General features: G+C 44.2%; 1 protein-coding gene across 8 annotated transcripts in view; it reads right to left on the bottom strand.

Annotated features, from left to right (window-relative positions):
* LOC138677079 (inositol polyphosphate-5-phosphatase A-like) overlaps positions 1-24,288 on the bottom strand; it is a 119,679-nt gene extending 95,391 nt beyond the window's left edge. The window contains exons 1-6 of one of the 8 annotated variants that reach the window (XM_069766929.1): positions 24,152-24,288; positions 20,268-20,518; positions 18,364-18,460; positions 12,414-12,455; positions 11,907-12,007; positions 9,869-9,956 (exon numbers count right to left, since the gene is read on the bottom strand). In XM_069766929.1, the coding sequence (XP_069623030.1) occupies positions 9,869-9,956; positions 11,907-12,007; positions 12,414-12,455; positions 18,364-18,420 (288 nt within the window). In that variant the 5' untranslated portion in view covers positions 18,421-18,460; positions 20,268-20,518; positions 24,152-24,288. Of the gene's footprint in view, positions 1-9,868; positions 9,957-11,906; positions 12,008-12,413; positions 12,456-18,363; positions 18,461-18,800; positions 18,939-19,173; positions 19,456-20,267; positions 20,519-24,151 lie in introns of those variants that run through there. The other 7 variants (XM_069766930.1, XM_069766931.1, XM_069766935.1 and 4 more) reach the window with 7 other exon arrangements.
* Positions 24,289-24,558: the final 270 nt, after the last annotated feature.

Consider the following 24,558-nt stretch of genomic DNA (forward strand, 5'->3'; position numbering starts at 1 on the left):
CGGCTTTAAAAGCGGTTTTCCTACTCCCGGAAAAGGGAGCGTTCGAGGCCTTGTGTAGCCAGACGACGAACCTGGCTCCACAGCTCCAGACTTAGGTGCAATATTTTTTTTCCCACGACCAGCTGATGCTCCACCACTACCACTACCCTCATTACCAGCTGACAATGAACGCCCCCGGCCACGACCTCTTCCACCATACTTCCTCATTGTTTTAAAAACGTAAACAAACTAACGGTATTTGTTGCTGTCACACAAATTACACGGTGAGCTATAACTTCAGTATGATTTAGCTACCCCTTTACAGGTGAGTGAGACCACAACGAAAATCAGGCACAATGTTACACACTCTGTTATTGGTGGCAACAAATGAGAGAGATGCCACACACGCAGGACTGTCACTGAAGCACAAATGTAAATATTAATCTCCAACTGATTTGATTTTTTTTTTTTTTTTATGGGAGACTTTAGGAAAAAAAAAAAATAGAATAAAATGATTTTTTCAGGAAGAATTTAGAAACCAAATAAAATAAAATGATTTTTTCAGGGAGAATTTAGAAAACAAAACAAAAAAAGGCTTTCTATGGCCCACTGAGTGAGAGATGACGCACACAGGAGTCAGGAGTGGCACACAAGCCCAGAGGCCAATATTTATCTCCCACTGATTGATGTAGTGATTTTTTCAGGTAGATTTTGGAACCCAAATCAAGCTAAAAAAAATAATAGGCTTTCTATGGCCCACAATTGGAGAGAGAGAGAGAGAGAGATGGCACACCCAGGAGTCAAGACTGGCACACAAGCAGAAAGGGCAATATTAATCTCCCACTGATTTGTTTTTTGTTTTGTTTTTTCAGGGAGACTTTAGGAAAAAAAAAATAGAATAAAATGATTTTTTCAGGAAGAATTTAGAAACCAAAGAAAATAAAATGATTTTTTTCAGGGAGAATTTAGAAAACAAATAAAACAAAAAAAGGCTTTCTATGGCCCACTGAGTGAGAGATGACGCACACAGGAGTCAGGAGTGGCACACAAGCCCAGAGGCCAATATTTATCTCCCACTGATTGATGTAGTGATTTTTTCAGGTAGATTTTGGAACCCAAATCAAGCTAAAAAAATAATAGGCTTTCTATGGCCCACAATTGGAGAGAGAGAGAGAGAGATGGCACACCCAGGAGTCAAGACTGGCACACAAGCAGAAAGGGCAATATTAATCTCCCACTGATTTGTTGTTTTTTTTTTGTTTTTTCAGGGAGACTTTAGGAAAAAAAAAAATAGAATAAAATGATTTTTTCAGGAAGAATTTAGAAACCAAAGAAAATAAAATGATTTTTTCAGGGAGAATTTAGAAAAGAAATAAAACAAAAAAAGGCTTTCTATGGCCCACTGAGTGAGAGATGATTCACACAGGAGTCAGGAGTGGCACACAAGCCCAGAGGCCAATATTTATCTCCCACTTTTTTTTTTTTGTTCCAGGGAAAATTTATAAACCCAATAAAAAAAATAATAAATAGGCTTTCTATGGCCCACTATCTGAGAGACAGAGAGAGATGGCACGCTTAGGACTGGCACACAAGCCCAAAGGCCAATATTAATCTCCCTTTTTTTTTAAGGGAGAATTTATAAAACCAAAAAAAAATAAATAAATAGGCTTTCTATGGCCCACTATTTGTGAGAGAGATGGCACGCTCAGGACTGGCACACAAGCCCAGAGGCCAATATTAATCTCCCACTGATTGATTTATTGATTTTTTCAGGTAGAATTTAGAACCCAAATAAAGCAAAAAAAAAAAAAAAAAAAGGGCTTTCTATGGCCCACTGAGTGAGTGATGATGCACACAGGGGTCAGGAGTGGCACACAAGCCCTGAGGCCAATATTTTTCTCCCACTGATTGATGTAGTGATTTTTTCAGGTAGATTTTATAACCCAAATCAAGCAAAAAAATAAATAGGCTTTCTATGGCCCACTGAGTGAGAGATGGCACAGACAGGGATGGCACTCTAGCAGAAATGTCAATCTTAATCTCCCACAAAAAAAAAAAAAAAAAACAGGGAGTGTCCTTCAATTACTATCTCCCTGCAGTAATCTCAGCCAGGTATGGCAGGCAGCAATAAGGAGTGGACTGATGCACAAATTAAATAAAAAGTGTGTACAAACCAAAAAGATAGCTGTGCAGAAAGGAAGGAACAAGAGGATTTGTGCTTTGAAAAAAGCAGTTGGTTTGCAGAGCGGCGTACACACAGCAATGCAGCTATCAGGGAGCCTTCTAGGGCAGCCCAATGAGCTACAGCGCTGAGGAAAAAAAAAAAAAAATGTAGCTTCCACTGTCCCTGCACACCGAAGGTGGTGTTGGGCAGTGGAAATCGCTACAGCACAAGCGGTTTGGGGGTTAATGGACCCTGCCTAACGCTATCCCTGCTTCTGACGAAGCGGCAGCAACCTCTCCCTAAGCTCAGATCAGCAGCAGTAACATGGCGGTCGGCGGGAACTCCCCTTTATAGCCCCTGTGACGCCGCAGACAGCAAGCCAATCACTGCAATGCCCTTCTCTAAGATGGTGGGGACCAGGACCTATGTCATCACGCTGCCCACACTCTGCGTTTACCTTCATTGGCTGAGAAATGGCGCTTTTCGTGTCATTGAAACGCGACTTTGGCGCGAAAGTCGCGTACCGCATGGCCGACCCCGCACAGGGGTCGGATCGGGTTTCATGAAACCCGACTTTGCCAAAAGTCGGCGACTTTTGAAAATGAACGACCCGTTTCGCTCAACCCTAGTTACCTGCACAAACAGATATCCTCCTAGGATAGCCAAATCTAAAAAAAAAAACACTCCAACTTCCAAAAGTATTAAGCTTTGATATTTATGAGTTTTTTTGGGTTGATTGAGAACATAGTTGTTGATCAATAATAAAATAATCCTCTAAAATACAACTTGCCTAATAATTCTGCACACAGTGTATATGCCCCATGTTAAAGAGCAAAAAGTACATACCGTATATACTCGAGTATAAGCCGAGATTTTCAGCCCAAAATTTTGGGCTGAAAGTGCCCCTCTCGGCTTATACTCGAGTCAAGGTGGGTGGCAGGGTCGGCGGGTGAGGGGGTTGAGGGCGCTGAGGTATACTTACCTAGTCCCAGCGATCCTCGCGCTGTCCCTGCCGTCCCACGGTCTTCTGTGCTGCAGCTTCTTCCCCTCTTCAGCGGTCACGTGGGACCGCTCATTACAGAAATGAATAAGCGGCTCCACCTCCCATAGGGGTGGAGCCGCGTATTCATTTCTCTAATCAGCGGTGCCGGTGACCGCTGATAGAGAAAGAAGCTGCGGCACCGAACACCAGGCAGAGGGACAGCGCGAGGATCGCCAGGACTAGGTAAGTATAGCATATTCACCTGTCCGCGTTCCAGCCGCCGAGCGTCGCTCCATCTTCCCGGCCGGCGCCTCCATCTTCCCGGCGTCTGCGCTCTGACTGTTCAGGCAGAGGGCGCGATGACGCATACAGTGTGCGCGGCACCCTCTGCCTGATCAGTCAGTGCGCAGAGACGCCGGGAAGATGGAGGCGCCGCAACGAGACGCTGGGAGCTGCAATCAAGGGAGGGGAGTATGTGGTTTTTTTTTTTTATTGCAGCAGCGGCGGCGGCAGAGATTTATGTGGAGCATCTATGGGGCACAATGAACGGTGCAGAGCACCGTATATGGCACAGCAATGGGGCACAATGAACGGTGCAGAGCACCGTATATGGGCACAGATATGGGGCACAATGAACGGTGCAGAGCACCGTATATGGGCACAGATATGGGGCACAATGAACGGTGCAGAGCACCGTATATGGCACAGCTATGGGGCACAATGAACGGTGCAGAGCACCGTATATGGGCACAGCTATGGGGCACAATGAACGGTGCAGAGCACCGTATATGGCACAGCTATGGGGCACAATGAATGGTGCAGAGCACCGTATATGGCACATCTATGGGGCACAGTGAACGGTGCAGGGCACCGTATATGGCACATCTATGGGACACAATGAACGGTGCAGGGCACCGTATATGGCACATCTATGGGGCACAGTGAACGGTGCAGGGCACCGTATATGGCACAGCTATGGGGCACAGTGAACGGTGCAGAGCACTGTATATGGCACATCTATGGGGCACAATGAACGGTGCAGAGCACCGTATATGGCACATCTATGGGGCACAGTGAACGGTGCAGAGCACCGTATATGGCACATCTATGGGGCACAATGAACGGTGCAGAGCACCGTATATGGCACAGCTATGGGGCACAATGAACGGTGCAGAGCACCGTATATGGCACATCTATGGGGCACAGTGAACGGTGCAGAGCACCGTATATGGCACATCTATGGGGCACAATGAACGGTGCAGAGCACCGTATATGGGCACAGCTATGGGGCACAATGAACGGTGCAGAGCACCGTATATGGCACATCTATGGGGCACAGTGAACGGTGCAGAGCACCGTATATGGCACATCTATGGGGCACAATGAACGGTGCAGAGCACCGTATATGGGCACAGCTATGGGGCACAATGAACGGTGCAGAGCACCGTATATGGCACATCTATGGGGCACAATGAACGGTGCAGAGCACCGTATATGGGCACAGCTATGGGGCACAATGAACGGTGCAGAGCACCGTATATGGGCACAGCTATGGGGCACAATGAACGGTGCAGGGCACCGTATATGGCACAATGAACGGTGCAGAGCACCGTATATGGCACATCTATGGGGCACAGTGAACGGTGCAGGGCACCGTATATGGCACAATGAACGGTGCAGAGCACCGTATATGGCACATCTATGGGGCACAGTGAACGGTGCGGAGCACCGTATATGGCACATCTATGGGGCACAGTGAACGGTGCAGAGCACCGTATATGGCACATCTATGGGGCACAGTGAACGGTGCAGAGCACTGTATATGGCACATCTATGGGGCACAGTGAACGGTGCAGGGCACCGTATATGGCACATCTATGGGGAAATATGAACGGTGCAGAGCACCGTATATGGCACATCTATGGGGCACAATGAACGGTGCAGAGCACCGTATATGGGCACATCTATGGGGCACAATGAACGGTGCAGAGCACCGTATATGGCACATCTATGGGGCACAATGAACGGTGCAGAGCACCGTATATGGGCACATCTATGGGGCACAGTGAACGGTGCAGAGCACCGTATATGGCACATCTATGGGGCACAGTGAACGGTGCGGAGCACCGTATATGGCACAGCTATGGGGCACAATGAACGGTGCAGAGCACCGTATATGGCACATCTATGGGGCACAATGAACGGTGCAGAGCACTGTATATGGCACATCTATGGGGCACAGTGAACGGTGCGGAGCACCGTATATGGCACATCTATGGGGCACAGTGAACGGTGCAGGGCACCGTATATGGCACATCTATGGGGAAATATGAACGGTGCAGAGCACCGTATATGGCACATCTATGGGGCACAATGAACGGTGCAGAGCACCGTATATGGCACATCTATGGGGCACAATGAACGGTGCAGAGCACCGTATAAGGCACAGCTATGGGGCACAATGAACGGTGCAGAGCACCGTATATGGCACATCTATGGGGCACAATGAACGGTGCAGAGCACCGTATATGGCACATCTATGGGGCACAATGAACGGTGCGGAGCACCGTATATGGCACATCTATGGGGCACAGTGAACGGTGCAGAGCACCGTATATGGCACAGCTATGGGGCACAGTGAACGGTGCGGAGCACCGTATATGGCACATCTATGGGGCACAGTGAACGGTGCAGGGCACCGTATATGGCACATCTATGGGGCACAGTGAACGGTGCAGGGCACCGTATATGGCACATCTATGGGGCACAATGAACGGTGCAGGGCACCGTATATGGCACATCTATGGGGCACAGTGAATGGTGCAGGGCACCGTATATGGCACATCTATGGGGCACAGTGAACGGTGCAGAGCACCGTATATGGCACATCTATGGGGCACAGTGAACGGTGCAGAGCACCGTATATGGCACATCTATGGGGCACAGTGAACGGTGCAGGGCACCGTATATGGCACATCTATGGGGCACAGTGAACGGTGCAGGGCACCGTATATGGCACATCTATGGGGCACAATGAACGGTGCAGGGCACCGTATATGGCACATCTATGGGGCACAGTGAACGGTGCAGAGCACCGTATATGGCACATCTATGGGGCACAGTGAACGGTGCAGAGCACCGTATATGGCACATCTATGGGGCACAATGAACGGTGCAGAGCACCGTATATGGCACATCTATGGGGCACAATGAACGGTGCAGAGCACCGTATATGGCACATCTATGGGGCACAGTGAACGGTGCAGAGCACCGTATATGGGCACATCTATGGGGCACAATGAACGGTGCGGAGCACCGTATATGGCACATCTATGGGGCACAATGAACGGTGCGGAGCACCGTATATGGGCACATCTATGGGGCACAATGAACGGTGCGGAGCACCGTATATGGCACATCTATGGGGCACAGTGAACGGTGCAGAGCACCGTATATGGGCACATCTATGGGGCACAATGAACGGTGCGGAGCACCGTATATGGGCACATCTATGGGGCACAATGAACGGTGCGGAGCACCGTATATGGCACATCTATGGGGCACAGTGAACGGTGCGGAGCACCGTATATGGCACATCTATGGGGCACAGTGAACGGTGCGGAGCACCGTATATGGCACATCTATGGGGCACAGTGAACGGTGCGGAGCACCGTATATGGCACATCTATGGGGCACAGTGAACGGTGCAGAGCACCGTATATGGCACATCTATGGGGCACAGTGAACGGTGCAGAGCACCGTATATGGCACATCTATGGGGCACAGTGAACGGTGCAGAGCACCGTATATGGCACATCTATGGGGCACAGTGAACGGTGCAGAGCACTGTATATGGGGCACAGCTATGGGGAAATAATGATCTATTTTTATTTTTGAAATTCACCGGTAAATGCTGCATTTCCACCCTAGGCTTATACTCGAGTCAATAAGTTTTCCCAGTTTTTTGTGGCAAAATTAGGGGGGTCGGCTTATACTCGGGTCGGCTTATACTCGAGTATATACGGTAAATGGGAAATGTAATTATTGTGCACCACCAAGTGGTCACAAGCAGTATTGCATGAATCAAATTATTTGTTCTAATTCCTTTATTATTAACGCGATGTTTTTGTTCTTTTCAAATCAATTTAAGGGGGTCATATAAGATAAGAAAAACATGCCCGCATCTTGAAACAGGTCCACTGTTCCCATAGGCAGTGTCTAGTATTGGACTCACTGGACTTATGTGCCTTTTTTCTCGTCAAGTTGTTAGTGCTTTGCACCTTTTTTTTGTCCCATATTCATCTTTCCATGTCTTTTTAAGTCTATTTTATATGTATCAAACAGTTGTTTGTTTGTTTTTTAGAATTTTCTTTTATGTTCACCGTTGTTGTGGTAGTAGTGGTGAGTTTAGGGTTTCCAAATATTTTAATATGTTTTTATTCTAGCGTATTTGTCTCTGTTTTCAATAAACTTTTTTGTATTTTTTGCTATTTAGCTTGTATCCCTCTGGGTGTGCGTTCTATTTGCGTGGCTGCTTTTTCTTGTTGCTCCATTATGTCTCCTTGGCTATGCATTGAGTTGCACCCCTATACTTACTCACTATCTGTATAACATTACGTTTGCCCAGTTGTGGTGCCCCCTAACTTCCTAAAATTCCCCTAGGGTTTCCAAATGTTTCCACCTGATTTATCGCCTGACTTTTCGAAAAATCTCAAATGTTGCCGCAAATGTACTCATACTCAATTCCTCCCTTAGAGTCATTTTATATACAAAAGATATTTTGACACACAACTTACACCATTTTGCGAAACGTGCACATTTTCTTTGCTAAAAAGTCACTAAAAAGGCTTCAAAACAGAAAAATAAATATAATTTTTAACTTTGCACCAAATTCACAGTGGACGAAGGATTTTCTATCCGAAATGCGCGTCGGGGTTTGCGCATTGTTTGGATCTGGTGACGCCTTAAAGGTACAGGAACTCCTAATTATTCCCTTCCACCTCCCTTTTTTCCCCCTTTTCTATTATGGCACATTGCACTTTGCACAATTTTTAGCCTTACACATAGGCTCACATTGTGGGATATTATTATTGCACTTTGCACAATTTTTAGCCTTACACATAGGCTCACATTGTGGGATGTTATTATTGCCCCATATTTTCAGTTTTGTTACTTTTTTTAAGGTCACTTGTGGAATACACTAATCCCTTCCTTATTTTTACACTTAGATTTATTCTAGGAGTCCTGCGTAATAACCTATCCTTTTATGGTGCACCTTATGCCTATTTAGGTTTTTATATACTGGTGATTTTTTTTTATATACGTCACTTATTATATATCTTTTTTTGTCTTCAAACATGTGCACACAAAATATGTTGTAACCACTGCAAATAAAGAAATATTTTAAAACGTATATCCGTGCTACTAATTTCTTTGAGTTGGGTCTATAGTTCTGGTGGTTGGTCTTGCTACTCTGGAGAGTGGTTTCCACTCATTCTCTTTTGTTGCACTGGGGTTTATCAAATGGTTTCATAGCAATATATGCAATTCTTTATAGAATTCACTGACCCTATAAGGTGTTAATTTTTTTGTTCAAATTCATTAACCGCATGCGCCACTTTGAAGAATTAAAAAAGCAAACAAAAAAAAACAGACTCCGCAAAACAAAAAAGAAGGTGGCTTAAAGGGGTATTCTTAAGTTATTAAATTGCTTTAGCTAGACATCATGAAAATAAGCAAGTTTGCAATTGGCTTGCTTTTTATATCTGCTGTCATTCTCCTGCAATGAGAGCTTTTATCTTTCACAGTGTACAGCTGGATTACAGGGAGTTTGGATGACTAGTGCCTGCTGTCTTGGTCAAGAGTGCGCAGTACTAACATTCTGGGAGAGAGTTTGACTCCTAACATCCCAGTCAGATATCTACAGCCCAATAATTTCTATACAACAGTTATCCGCTTGCCTCCTCCCCATCCTGACAAGTTGTGGTTAAATATCTTGCAAAAACACCGGCCCCATAGTTTTTAAAGCAGGTCTCCTAACCATGGCTCTCACTGTCCGAGTTGTGTGCTTATTCCGATCCCTGCTGTCTCTTTGTATAAATATAGTTATTACCGTGAAGACGTAGGCTCAGAACAAACCTATAATTGAATGTGCTACAGCAGAACTTGTGCGGAGCTTTATAGTTCTACTAATACTACAGCTCTGCTACTCACCAGAACTGTCACTCAAAGAGAAGTGTCCAGCCTGCCAGAAACCAGGAAGCAAGGAGACTGGAGGGGCGTAGTCAGACGACCGTACAATCGGGCCGCAATGCAAGGACTGGCCATCGGGTCTCCAGACACAAGCATGACCGCTTCGTATATTTCTATGAAGCTGTCACGTTCAGGTCGAGAGACCCACCGGTCAGTCAGTTATTAAGTCTCACCTCATAAGGAGAGGTCTCCATTCTATCCTACCATGGTCTTTCTTCCTCCATCAGTACAGTGTCCATTTGGCCTAGTTGGTTGCTATGGACTCCCCACCCGACAACCCTTATATAAATGGCTGTAGTTGTTAAGCAGTGTGTCCATAGCAACCAGCCTCGCTCATCTATCCATAGCTGGACTAGCGCTGTGCTGATAGCAGAGAAAGGGACACATTTTAGTAGCAGTCTCACATTGCGTTAATAATCAGGTTTTTAGGTGGAGCACCCAGGACGTAACATTTTGGGGCACATATCCTTCGATAAATATGGTTTACTCACTGTGAAACTCTCCGTCCGGGTGAAGTCTTTGTCTATGAAACTCTGGATACAGTTATACTGGGACATCTCCTCGCTCTGCATCAACCTCCTGCAAAGGCAGCCATATTTAGTGCCATCCTTACCCTCACAAACCATCACCGTCACGCAATCTGTATTATGTGGTCACTCGCATAACATGAGAATTAATGTAGATTAGTCACATTTCCACCTATAATCCCAAGATTCAGTCAATGTCCTCATCGTGGTAGAGCCCAAGATGGTGGATGGGGTACAGGTAGATCTGAAGACAAGTTTTAGGTCCTATTCACATCTGTGCTGGAGGTTTCTTGACGTTTGCACAAAAGAATAAGACCTTGGAAAAAGGCCAATGTGGGGAAATGGGACAATTGTTTTAGGTGGGCCGAAATAGTGAAAAATTGTTTTTTTGTGTTTAATTTTTACAGTGTTCATTAAATGACCTGGCAACACGATTGCTCAGGTCAGTACAATTATGATGACACCAAACGCGTCTGGTTTTGGTTTTTTATCGACTTAAATTCTGGACTTTACAAAAAAAAAGGCAATATTTGGTTAGAGTGGCCATTTTCCAACCTGAATGACGGCTTCTTTTCTTGCATAATGAGATGTAGTTATGCTTTTTTTTTTTTTTTTTTTTTACGGTAGGAGGGTGAGTCTGACAAAAAAAAATTCCAAGGTTTTTGGTTTTTTTTTTTCCAAGTCCCCCTAGGGGACTCCAACCTATCATTGTTAGTTTGCATATAGTACAGACTGCAACACTTACGTATTGTAATATGTAGTGCAAATAACTATCTCCCATGATACCCTGCGGCTGTTAGAGGCAGGTGCTGGCTGTATCACACAGCAGGCATCTGCCCCGTCTGTAAAATGCTGAGCCCACACCCTCCCTAGGTCATAATATTGCGTCCTGGAGACAGAACGGCCTATCACACTAATAACCATCTATTATCTATCCACAGTATTATAGGAAAGCGCGATTATACTGTAATTTGGGGGAGGGGTCCTGGTACTATTGTGGGGGTGCAATTACTGTTTTTGGTGGGCGCTATTATTATTGAAAGGGACACTATTACTAATATAAAGAGGAGTCAATATGGGGATGCTACTATTATTGAATTGAACACTGCTATTATAGGGGGTGCTGATAATGTTGTGGGGCACTAACATTACTGTGTGGGGGCACAAATAGAGGATTACTCTTATTATTGTGAGGGTTACCAATGGAGGACATTACTGTGTAAGGACATTATTAATATTTCATCGGGACACCATTACCAGGTGGGAGTAAAGAGGGTCCACTACTTCTTCTGTGAGGACTATTACCATGTGTTCAGCACAGTGTGATCACTTTAGCACTATTATTGTGTGTGGGACACAAAGGGTGCCCCATTATTGTGGGGTGAACCAGGTGGGCATTCTTACTGCCTGGGCACTTTTGATGGGTATAGCGCACTGTGTGATGTGTGTAGAGGTGGTAAAAATACGATAAGCTAAAGATATCTGTGCGTTACATCCTGTAGAGACGAAAGGTGGATGGAAGAAGTTGTTGTGGCGGTCTGGGCTAACTGAGGATTAAAAGGAGAATGAGCAACGCCAATCACAGAAAACGTCACTGGATTCATCGGTACAATCTACACGTATGGTATGTAGAGTGCCTGTGGGTAACGGGTATCTACCACTATATGGTCAATGTATGGTGGTAATAGTAGTGTTACATAGGACTGCAAGTAGCACCTAGATTATTTGTACTGCGGGTAACGTCAGCAAAGTTATCTGTACTCCCATAGTTATCTCTGTGTGCTATTCTAGATGTTACGTAGGACCAGTGGCGGACATATCATTGGTGCAACCTGTGCAGCCGCACAGGGGCCAAGATGTAAGAGGGCCCACGACTACCTCCAAAACATGTGGAATTGTGCATTTTGATAAGCCATTGTGCCGCAAAGGTTGTGGCTTTAAAATCAGTGCAGGACCAGACACGTGCCACTCAAGTCAGGACTCGTGGTCTGTGTGTTATTACCTGATGAAGTTTTCAGCACATCCCATGTTCTCCTGGTAATTTTTGCCCCCGAATTCCTGAAGATGGAGAGCGATGAACCCCGACTGGTAGTCCTGGACCGTCTGATAGGATTAGAGGGAAAGACAAGATGGTGATGATGGATGTCAACAGAGCAGTCTATGGCTTTTGATGGTTAATGTCTAGTGATGAGCGAATATACTCGTTACACAAGATTCCTCGAGCATGCTCGGGTATCCTCCGAGTATTTTTTTAGCGCTCGGAGATTTAGTTTTTATCGCCTCAGCTGAATGATTTACATCTGTTAGCCAGCATAAGTACATGTGGGGATTCCCTAGCAACCAGGCAACCCCCACATGTACTTATGCTGGCTAACAGATGTAAATCATTCAGCTGCGGCAAGAAAAACAATCTCCGAGCACTAAAAAAAATACTCGGAGGACTCCCAAGCATGCTGGAGAAATCTCGAGTAACGAGTATATTCGCTCATCACTATTAATGTAATTTTACCTTATAGAATTCTTGAAGCCAACTTTTCTCAATTTCTTCAGGCTGCTCAGGAAAAAAAAGGAAAATAAACAAAGACATCAACACTTTAAGGGAAGCTCTGAGGTCATTTTTACATGTGGAAATAGAGATATGGCTCATGGACGGACATACCACTGGTGCAATCTGTGCAGCCACACTGGGGCCCAAGAGAGAAGGCCCCCTCCAAAGGAAGCAAGCAGTTTTGTTCACAGACACATAAAGGGGCCTCACAAGCTGTCCTTGCACAGGGACCCTCTTCAGTATATGTCCACCGCTGATATGACTATATTGGTGCTCATCCCCCCACCAATAAAAATTATACCTTTTGGTAGAGATTCAATGTCAGTCATGAGAAATCCAGTGTAGAAACATATACAAATCAAGCTGCTAAATGCACTGGATGCGTCCAAGAGCACCCCAGTGCGCTGGAGTGGCATCCAAGAGCACCCCAGTGTGCCGGGGGCATCCAAGAGCACCCCAATGCGCAAGGTGCGTCCAAGAGCACCCCAGTGTGCCGGGTGCGTCCAAGAGCACCCCAATGCGCAAGGTGCGTCCAAGAGTACCCCATTGCACCGGGGGCGTCCAAGAGCACCCAAGTGTGTTGGGGGCGTCCAAGAGCCCCCAGTGTGCTGGGGGCATCCAAGAGCACCCAAGTGTGTTGGGGGCGTCCAAGAGCCCCCAGTGTGCTGGGGGCATCCAAGAGCACCCCAGTGCGCCGGGGGCGTCCAAGAGCACCCCAGTGCGCCCAAGAGCCCCCAGTGTGAGGGGTGCATCCAAGAGCCCCCAGTGCACTTCCAGCCTTATTTGCATATGGTTTCTACTCTAGATTTCTCATGACTGGCACATCAGATCTCAACAAAAAAAAGGTATCACTTTTATTGTGGGTCAAGCGTCTATACAACCATACCACGTCTAGTTGAAAAGAACGTGCCAACAGGTTCCCTTTCTCTTAAACCATCAGATGTTTAATCCTAAATCTAATCTAAACCACAAACAACTAGGGGTAACTGTTGACCCCCATCACACCCAAAGGAGTCCCTGAAGTGGAAATACGAGAAGCTGTTTAGCTGGGTTGAAGCACTTGCCAGCCCATGATGTCCAATGTGATAATGCTGTCAATAACACACTATATCTCCAGTTTCATTTGTAAGTGGGACATAAAACAGGATATAGGATGTTGTAGTCAAATCTAAAGGTTTCGTTGAAGTTATCGATATTTGGGGTTTTGTGAGTAGTTGGATTTCGCTTTATAAAAAGGAATCTGCAAAACAACCCGTTCTGATAATGAACCTACAGTGGCAATTTTGGCATCGGAGACCAGTGATCAACGGACCAGAGGAAGTCCTTCACTTCCCACTTCAGCGGAGATGTTGTATTATATGGCAAACCATGATACCTGGATGGGCCAAGTCCAGCAGACAAGAAGCCACACAAACCATCTGGTTCATGGGTGTGGGTGGGAGTCCTGGGTGTGATCAATAATAAATTACAGAAACATCACACTAACCGGAGAAATGGTCACAGCTGTAGCTATGGTGGACTGACAGCAGATGGACACTGTGTTAAAGGGGTTATTGGGGAGTTGTTTTTATATTTTCTCCACGTCAAGTTGACCGAACAGTTCCTTCTCTTCTCTGCTCTGTTGACAGGGTGTCACTGCTGACATCATGCTGATTGACAGTCGGCTCACTGCTGCGTTAAGGCTTAGTTGGCTGTCAATCAACATGACGGCGGCATTGAAGCCGACAGAGCATTCACGTTGACGTGATGTTACAAAAAGTAGGAGAATCGCCGGCAGGAGCGGAACAGTCCATGACTTCTCTGAGCCGGGAGAGATTGAAGCCGATGATTCTTCTGAAAGATGAAATCTGCAACAGGTTATGGGTGCAGAGTGATACAAGGAATCCTCCAGAGGTTCTCATCTCATGTGTATAAGTAAGAAACTCAATAAACACATAAGGGAAAGAAGGAAAATGGCCATCAGTTTCAAGCTTAAAATTACTGAATAATGACAAGAAACAGCTATGGAGGAATACAGTGGAAATGTTACTGTACAGAGGTCACTTGTGGGAGGCTATTTCTACAGATTAGCAAGACGGAATGGGACAAGACATACAGACAGACTGTAGTGAGGGATGATCAACATGATACACGTAAGACTTGTGAATGCGGCTTTACACATGAGGAAGGCACTGCAAAAACTGCACTAGAATGGGACTCAGCAAAGAGAAGGCTATGCAAGAGCACATAAAGGCAAAGCTGGGAGTAACTGCACAACTGTGATCAGTGGGTGAGGTAACATGAGACCAAAATAGAACTTTTTGGTATCAAGTCCACTCGCCATGTTTGGAGGAAGAAAAAGGATGAGTACAAATCCAGGAACACCATCCCAACTGTTGTGGATTCTGTTTTTGGGCTCCCTCTGGTGGTTACAGATGGTACTGGGTGACTTGTGTTCTCTGCGGTCTCTGGTGTCCACCTGTTCTATCAGGATATGGGAGTTTCCTATTTAACCTGACTTTCTTGTCATTTCCTCGCCGGCGATCAATGTAATCAGTGTGTCTTGTTACCTCTGCTTTCCGCTTCACTAATCTTCAGGACAAGCTAAGTTTTTGATTTTCCTGTTCCACGTTTTGCTTTATTTTTGTTTTAGTCCAGCTTGCAGTTATGTGATTCCTTGTTGCTGGTTGCTCTAGTGGGCTGATATTACTCCTCATGTTCCATGAGTTGGCACATGAGTTCAGGTAATTTCAGGATGGTTTTTTGTAGGGTTTTTCGCTGACCGCGCAGTTCACTTTTGTATCCTCTGCTATCTAGTTTTAGCGGGCCTCATTTTGCTGAATCTGTTTTCATTACTACGTATGTGCTTTCCTCTCATTTCACCGTCATTACATGTGGGGGGCTGCTATTTCTGTGGGGTGTTTCTCTGGAGGCAAGAGAGGTCTTTGTTTCTTCTAATAGGGGAAGCTAGTCCTTCGGCTGGCACGAGACGTCTAGAATCATCGTAGGCACGTTCCCCGGCTACTGCTAGTGTTGTGAATTAGGTTCAGGATCGCGGTCAGCTCAGTTTCCATCACCCTAGAGCTTGTTCTGTTTTTTGTGTGCTTGTCCTTTTGTGATCCCCTGCCATTGGGATCATGACACCCAACCGTGATGCATGGTGGAGGAAACATACTTTGAGGGTGTTTTTCTGCAAAGGGGATAGGACGACTGCACCATATTGAAGAGAGGATGGATAGGGTCATGTATTGTGAGATTTTGGCCAACAATCTCCTTCCCTCAGTAAGAGCATTGAAGATGGGTCATGGCTGGGTCTTCCAGCATGGCAATGACCCAAAACACACACACAGCCAGGGAAACTAAGAAGTGGCTCTGGAAAAAGCGTTTCAAGGTCCTGGAATGGCCTAGCCAGACTCCAGACCTGAGCCCAATAGAAAATCTTTGGAGGGAGCGGAAACTCAATGCTGCCCAGCGACATCCCCGAAACCTGAAAGATCTGGAGAAGACCTGTATGGAGGAGGGGGCCAAAATCCCTGCTGCAGTGTGTGCAAACCTGGTCAAGAACTACAGGAAACCTCTGACCTCTGTAATGGCAGACAAAGGTTTCTGTACCAAATATTACGTTGTTTTTCTATTGTATCAAATACTTATTTCATGTAATAAAATGCAATTTAATTATGTAAAAATCCTACAATGTGATTTTCTGGTTTTTATTTTTAGATTCTGTCTCTCACAGGTGAAGTGTACCTACGATAAAAAGGACAGACCTCTCCATTCTTTGTAGGTGGGAAAACTTGCAAAATTGGCAGTGTATGAAATACTTATTATCCCCACTGTATGATGAAGCAATATTACTACAGTGCCCGATTAATGCCCTGGAGAGTAGACCTGACACTAGACCCAGGAGGTCCCTTCCAACTCTACCATTCTAGGATTCTAGAAGAAAGGACCTTGTGCCGGACTCCACAGAAAGCGACAATGAAACCGCTCTTAAAACGTTGGATACAAGATCACAAAAAATAAACTACAGCATGTTTGAGATGCCACAAACAGGGAAACAAAGGGGTGCTCTGAAGTATGAAAGTAGAACTTTTCCGATCACGGAGGGTCCGACCGCCGTAGCCCCCAGCACTCCCAAAAATTGAAGCCGAGCCCTACAGCTGAATGGAGCGGTAGTCAATCATGCACATTCATTCTCAACGGGACCACCAATGATCATTCATGACCGACCTCTGCTCAGCCATGGATCAGCATCAAAGCCCCGGTTCTCAGAATCGCTGGGGACCACAGCTGTCACATCCCCAGCGATTGAAAAGTTATATCCTGATCCTTTGGATACGGGATATCTTAATAGAAGCAATAAAGACTGCAAAATATAGGAAAGAACTACAGAAGCAATTTCCAAAAGGGACAAAACAAAAGGTGAAGGCTCCAATCTCTGATCAATGTGCAGATAATTGGAACTTCAACTCCACAATGACAAATAATAATCAGACATTACAAGGTTTGTAAATCTGCAGAAAATACGTCATTCATTGTCTTCTACCCCAAATAATGCAAATCCCTTGCTTTTCAACCACGGCAGTAGTACGGAAACATTTGCATTATATTTGCATGCCCATTTTGATGTCTTTATAGGCAAATTATGGGGGGAAAAAAATTATACTTCAAAAAATCTAACTCTGATTCCAAAATGTTGTATATAGGGCAGAACATGTAGCTTCCTCTGTCTTAGAGCCGGGGAAATGTTCTCATAGTTTCTCATACTGCTATGGCACTGAATAACAATGTGTAAAGGGGTTGTATATTAATAGAAGGGGTCTGCCAACATTTGTCCATGGCCTTTGCCAGGTATTGAAGCAAATGCTGTAATACCAGACACAGCCCATGGATGAGGGTGGCGCCGTTTTTACGGAATAAGCAGAACCATATCTCTAATATGAAAGAAACCTAATAGTCTTACTGTAAATCTGTAAAAGCATGAAATACAATATGCGCCATTTAAAGTGCACCTTCGGACCACAGACAGTCATTAGGTCCCGATGTGACTGCTATCTATGCATCCTCTGTAAGGGAAATACAACGAATGATATCATGGGGGGCACAATTCAAAGCTCAGACCTTGGACAATTTGTCAAGAATCCTCGTCCCTTCTGAGCTCTCTACTTAGCGTCAGACAAAGCATCAAATCCCCTGCATGGTGATGGGTTTAACAGGTAACCTGCGGCCGCCACTAGAGGGAGCTTGGGAGCCTGCTGTAGACTGTTTGTACATTGAACCCAATGATAACACTGTATGCACCAAGCTCCCCCTAGTGGTGGATGCAGGTAGTCTATCTCTATGCCGTTGATTTTATATTGGAAAAGCAAATGTCTATAAACCTATATGGATAAAAACTAATTACACTGGACCTAAAAATGACAGGGAAATTTAAAGTGGATATTGAATTTAAAAATAATTTAAAGGGGTGGTCCCCTTTCAAAAGTATTTTTACCCTAGACTGTTACCTTTAAAAAAAACCAAATAAACAGCTTTATTTTCCCTCTCTGGGTCCACAACTGCGATGACAGTGCCACGGTCTCTGTATAGCTGCAATTGCAATGTCACGCTTGTGCCAAGTACATTAGCAGAGCTGCTGAGCAGTGACTGGCTGCAGCACTATCCAAATGGCATCACCACTGCAGCCAAACAGAGACCATGGCAGTGCCAGAGATAAATTGTTGGACTCGGAAAAGGCAAGTAAAGCACAGTTTGTTGCTTTTAAAAGTAACAAACTATGGGGGGAAAAAATGATTTTTGAAAGGCGTCAACCCCTTAAAGTCAGACTATTAGCCAAGGAACCATCAGGCTAAGATTTCTAAGGAGTGAATCCTTAGCAACATGAGGCTTGAAGATGGATCGGCGGAATGCTGATAGTTTGGTAGCAACTCACCTCATCACACACGGAGCCAATATTAGCCGTGATGAGCAGGACTCCCAGACTCTCCATGCTGGAGCTCACAAATGGTGAGGAACAAGTGTCACCAAGACTGTGAAGCACAGGAACACACAAAGAAAAATAAAAGTTTGAGGCTAATATTTCAAATATATAGAATTCCAGAACTCAAGAACAACCAGGATGAATACAAAGTACGAGTGAGAAAAATCTTCAAATAAAAGGTCAAGAAGATTTCAAGGAGGGAGTAGAGTAAACAGTACCAAGCAAACGTCTAAGAAGATAGAAGTGATGAAGGAAGAGGTCAAGACTGGGAGAAACGAGCAGGTGTCAGGAGCAATCGGTGAGGAGACAGCTTTATAAGCACAGCACACAGGTAAATAGTATGCAAAGTGGCACACGGAGGCACATCACTGGCCGTTTATGGTATTAACTTGTCCCAGTCCCTGGCAGGTCATCCCTTTAATCCAGACTTAGTTGACTGCCCGCTTTACAAATATTTGAAAATCCCAGGATGTGATTTTAGATATCCATCCTTGTCATTGTACCGATCTCCCGCCTTCCTGGCTCAGGTGTGTGAAGGTCCCTCCCTTCCACCGGCCAGGTGTCACTGCCTCTCTGCTCACATACCTGTCCCACCCTCTCTCTACGCATATCTCATGCAGTCTGCTACATTATCCTCCTCAACCCTCCAGCTCTTCCTTTTTCTAACCTTGCAGAGTCAGGTTACACAACGTAGAAGAGTAAAAGGTCCACTGAACAGGTTTGACACACACATAACTAGTCTACGACCATTATATAATTGACCTCTAAGCTGGGGACCGTCCGGCCTGGAACCCATCCTGGATTCTGCAACTGTAAAACACCCGTCAGCCACTGTGTCTTGCCGTCATGTACTACACACTTCCTTTCAGCTCTTGCAAAATCTATCATCTGCTGTTATTGTTCTTCTCAGGAGCTTGAAGTAGGTACAAGTAATGAAGGAGACCAAACAATCACTCTGGCCCAAACCCAAAACGCCCTCAATCCATATCCCCAAGATAACAAATATCAGAGTACTGAGTATTATATATTTTTTATTAAGGTCTAAAAAAACAACACTTCAAGGTCAGTGAGGACCTTCATCTTTAGAGAAATGTCCGTCAACAGATCCCCTGTATCACCCTGGAAACAAACTCCAGGTGACATCACAAAGAAGATAAACTCCACTCAGTGAGGTCAGCGATAGTGGAGCACAAAAGCTAGAACTGCAGTGGCCTAGGTTGAAGGCACTTCTGGTCCCACGTACAAGGAACATCTAAGCTCTAGGACAATACTCGGGGTGAAGATGGTTGTGGTAGAATACTGCAATCGCACAAATCCTCAAGTGCCAAACTTTACTGGGGTGTCCATGCCTAAAACAGCAATACACATCTTGAGCATCTATCGAATCATGGAAACTTCTGCCACCTCAAACCCACACACTCAACCACAAAGACTTTGGACAAGAAGTCAAGTTGAAGGCCACCAAGAACAGAATCCTGAAAGCAAATCGGTAACTAGAGACCATCTGAAAAGAAAGCTGAAATCTGCACTTGATAACCCTCCGCTTAAGAAGACCATCTTGGATTCGAACACCCGCAAGAAACATGAAGAAGAGATGGGTAAGATAAGATCAGATTATTACCTCAGGAGCACCCATGCTAGATCCAGGCATAATAGCAAGTCTAGAACTTATTCAGCTCAGTCCACAAGTGGAACAAAATCACCAGCGAAATCCAAGAAACATGCAAAAGTTAGAACAAGAAAGAAAAGTCCAACCAAACGCAAGGCTGCAAGACTGATAAAGAAATCTAAGACTCCAGTGAGAACAATCAGACGAAAAGGATGGAAGGACTGTTCTACACAGAAGGACAACATACCAGCTGTTCCAGATGGTGCTGCACTTCCAAGATGGTTAATGTTTCTCAACCCGTTAATGGACATAAAATTGAATTTCAGTGAGCTCCTAGATCCATCAACGTGGACATGGAAGTTATAAGTGTCCCTCGGTGTGATACCAGCAATACTCATTCTTCCTAAGGTGTTTAGAATCAAGGGAAAATGACAACATCCAAGTGTCTGGTAACTGAATAAACAATAACAGCATGGAATTACTTTCTGAATTCTGTTTCTAAAAAAAAAAAAAAAAAAAAGCAATTTACTTTTAGAACATGAATTGTCCCTAAAGAAGAAAAGAAAAAATTATTTTTTTTGTAAATATGCAAAATAGACAACATACAGTATAGATCTTTATTAGCACATGGCAGAGATGTGATCACGTAGCCCATAAGTAAAATCAGAAGTGTAAAAACAAACAAGAAGAGGTACGGTAGACTCTGAAGGGCGCTGTTCAGTGGAGTAATATATCTGTAAGCTTGACCCCAAATGTTGTATTGACTTAAAGGGTTATCTCCCTTTTAATCAATTATGGAATCAACATAGAATACGTGTTAAAGCGCATTGGTCAGTAAACTCAACCCTCCTAAGCCGCCTATATGGGCATACAGGTCATAGAAAGATGAATAAAATGATATCTTGAGATCTGCGAGCTGATGTCTTATTCCACATTTTTCTTAATATGTAAATGAGCTGTTAAGTTCTATGGGCCGGACATTGATCTCCCAGAGAATCTGCCTCCAGAGATTATATTAAATAAAATGGGATGTTACCAGTGTGAGACATGTAGATAAGGAGACCAGACTGTCAGTCATTCCATGTTCTCACACTGGTAACATCCAATTTCATTGAAAACAAGCTCTGGAGGCAGATTCCCAGGGAGATCTATGACCGGCCCATAGATCTTAACAACTCATTTTCATATTAAGAAAAATTTGGAATAAGACATCAGATCGCATATATCAAGATATCATTTTAGTCAACTTTCTATGACCTACATACCCATATAAAAAGCTTAGGAAGGTTGAACTTATTGACAGATTTCTTTTAAAGAAGCATTCCTCCTCCCATCAAAGTTTTTATCCTCTTAATATATTGCAGTCTTCATATTATATAGCACTGTGTACTTACAATTGCTCATTTTGTCTTTCTATTCTGCTAATTCTTCGCTTTTCCATTAGGTCCATGACATCACGTGATAAAAATCTGACTAGCTGAATCCTTCTAAGCTCTGCATAGAAACAGGAGGTCAATTATCCTTGTATGAGTTATGAGTCACTGCAAAAATCTATGGCAAAGGGGAGGAGTGGAGCAATTGAGTCAGGAATTGACGAGAGTGAAGACTCATGCAGGGAAAAGAAACATCCTGTTTCTACATAAAGCAAAGAATAAAGAATTAACTAGGTAGAAAGGCAAAATGAGCAATTGTAAGTAGTACACAGTGCTATATGATGACTGCAATGTATTAAAGAGTATACAAACTTTGATGGGAGTGCTCCTTTAAATGCTTAAAATTGAGGAGGCAGAGACCCTCACTCATCAGAAGAGGGGTCATGCCCCTGTAATTTCAGTCTCCAAGGTTAATGGAAAGGTGACCATACAATAATAGATAAAATCCTAGACAGGGCTCAAAATGGATCAGTAATAGGATGTTCATTAAGGCAAAGGCACATATTACGTTTGTAGCCATAAGCTCCGGAGGCATGTGCCTGAACTTGGCCACACTCAGGATAGAATACGAAGCCTTTGACCACCATATGGACCCATAGCACAGAAATGGAGACCTCATAGTATGTTTCTGCACAGTGTCACCCTGTATAGGAAAGCGCAGTCTGCTGATCTATCCTATAAATAAAACCGTATACAGATGCAAACCTGCCAGTCGGAGGCCCGAAAGAACACACTTTCGGCCTCCGTCTGGTGAATGAGGACCTTTGGGAATGTTACTGTATAGCTCTGGAAAAGCTCCTGCCGTATAACGAAGGCTAAGAGCACATGACGTGTCCACTCAGTAAGAAATATCACAATGCTAAATGTACAGTTATATGAAAAAGTTTGGGCTCCCCTATTAATCTTAAGCTTAAGGTTTTATAAAAATTGTTTTTTTTTTTGCAACAGCCATTTCAGTTTCATATATCTAATAACTGTTGGACACAGTAATGTTTCTGCCTTGAAATGAGGTTTATTGTACTAACAGAAAATGTGCAATCTGCATTCAAACAAAATTTGACAGGTGCATAAGTATGGGCACCCTTATCACGTTCTTGTTTTAAATACTCCTACCTACTTTTTACTGACTTTCTAAAGCACTTTTTTGGGGTTTTTCTAACCTCATTGAGCTTTGAACTTCATAGCCAGGTGTATGCAATCATGATAAAAGCTACTTAAAGTGGCCACTTGCAAGTTGTTCTCCTGTTTGAATCTCCTCTGAAGAGTGGCATCATGGGCTCCTCAAAACAACTGTCTAATGATCTGAAAACAAAGATTATTCAACATAGTTGTTCTGGGGAAGGATACAAAAAGCTGTCTCAGAGATTTAACCTGTCAATTTCCACTGTGAGGAACATAGTAAGGAAATGGAAGAACACTGGTACAGTTCTTGTTAAGGCCAGAAGTGGCAGGCCAAGAAAAACATCAGAAAGGCAGAGAAGAATGGTGAGATCAGTGAAGGACAATCCTCAGACCACCTCCAGAGAGCTGCAGCATCAACTTGCTGCAGATGGTGTCACTGTGCATCGGTCAACTATACAACGCACTTTACACAAGGAGAAGATGTATGGGAAAGTGATGCGAAAGAAGCCGTTTCTGCAGGCACGCCAAAAACAGAGTAGGCTGAGGTATGCAAAAGCACATTTGGAGAAGCCAATTTCTTTTTGGAAGAACGTCCTGTGGACTGATGAAACCAAGATTGAGTTGTTTGGTCATACAAAAAGGCGTTATGCATGGCGGCCAAAAAACACAGCATTCCAAGAAAAACACTTGCTACCCACAGTAAAATTTGGTGGAGGTTCCATCATGCTTTGGGGCTGTGTGGCCAATGCCGGCACCAGGAATCTTGTTAAAGCTGAGGGACGCATGGATTCCTCTCAGTATCAGCAGATTCTTGACAATAATGTTCATGAATCAGTGACAAAGGTGAAGTTACGCAGGGGATGGATCTTTCAGCAAGACAATGATCCAAAACACCGCTCCAAATCTACTCAGGCATTCATGCAGAGGAACAATTACACTGTTCTGGAATGGCCATCCTAGTCCTCAGACCTGAATATCATTGAACATCTGTGGATCATTTGAAGAGGGCTGTCCATGCTCGGCGACCATCAAACTTAACTGGAATTGTTTTGTAAAGAGAAATGGTCAAAAATACCTTCATCCAGGAACTCATTAAAAGCTACAGGAAGTGACTAGAGGCGGTTATTTTTGCAAAAGGAGGATCTACTAAATATTAATGTCACTTTTCTGGTGGGGTGCCCATACTTATGCACCTGTCAAATTTTGTTTGAATGCAGATTGCACATTTACTGTTAGTACGATAAACCTCATTTCAAGGCAGAAACATTACTGTGTCCAACAGTTACTAGATATATGAAACTGAAATAGCTGTTGCAAAAAAACAATTTTTATAAAACATTTAAGCTTAAGATTAATAGGGGTGCCCAAACTTTTTCATATAACTGTATATATACATATCCAGAGATCCACTTTAACCATTTCAGTTAAACCCGAGCTATTCAGGTATGGGTCAGAACATTGAGATTCCATAACTAAATTTGGACATTTCCACACAAGCTGTTAGGAGAATGTTGCCTTCAGCCATCTCATCTCATCCCACCTCCCCCCACCCGAAACAAAAGAATGTTATACGTACCGAAACGCCCTGTAACTTGGCAGAGCCAAAGCTTTCTGGTCTTTGCACTTTTTACTTCATAAGGAAGGTGAGGGGGCTGGGAAATTCACTTATACCATAAAGTTTGTACTTCCTGTCCTTGAAGGAGCAGGAAGGAGTTAACCCCTGAAGCCCCACAGTTCTCATTGGTCTAGGGAGGCTGTAGAAACAGACTCTCTGCATACAGAGTCTAAATGTTCCATCAGAGGTACACCCTGCGAAGATTACCGGATGTTTACTATGAATACTCCAACGTGAAAAGTATATCGACCCTCAAACATCTAGAGGGCTCCATTCCCCCTGACACTGGCCAGGAGAGGTTTTTTTGCCTACATCAAGTGAACAAAGCCCTATGGATAAGTCTTTGAAAGCATTTGTTTTCAACATTT

This window comes from Ranitomeya imitator, chromosome 4 (assembly GCF_032444005.1).
Source record: "Ranitomeya imitator isolate aRanImi1 chromosome 4, aRanImi1.pri, whole genome shotgun sequence".
Lineage (NCBI taxonomy): Eukaryota > Metazoa > Chordata > Amphibia > Anura > Dendrobatidae > Ranitomeya > Ranitomeya imitator.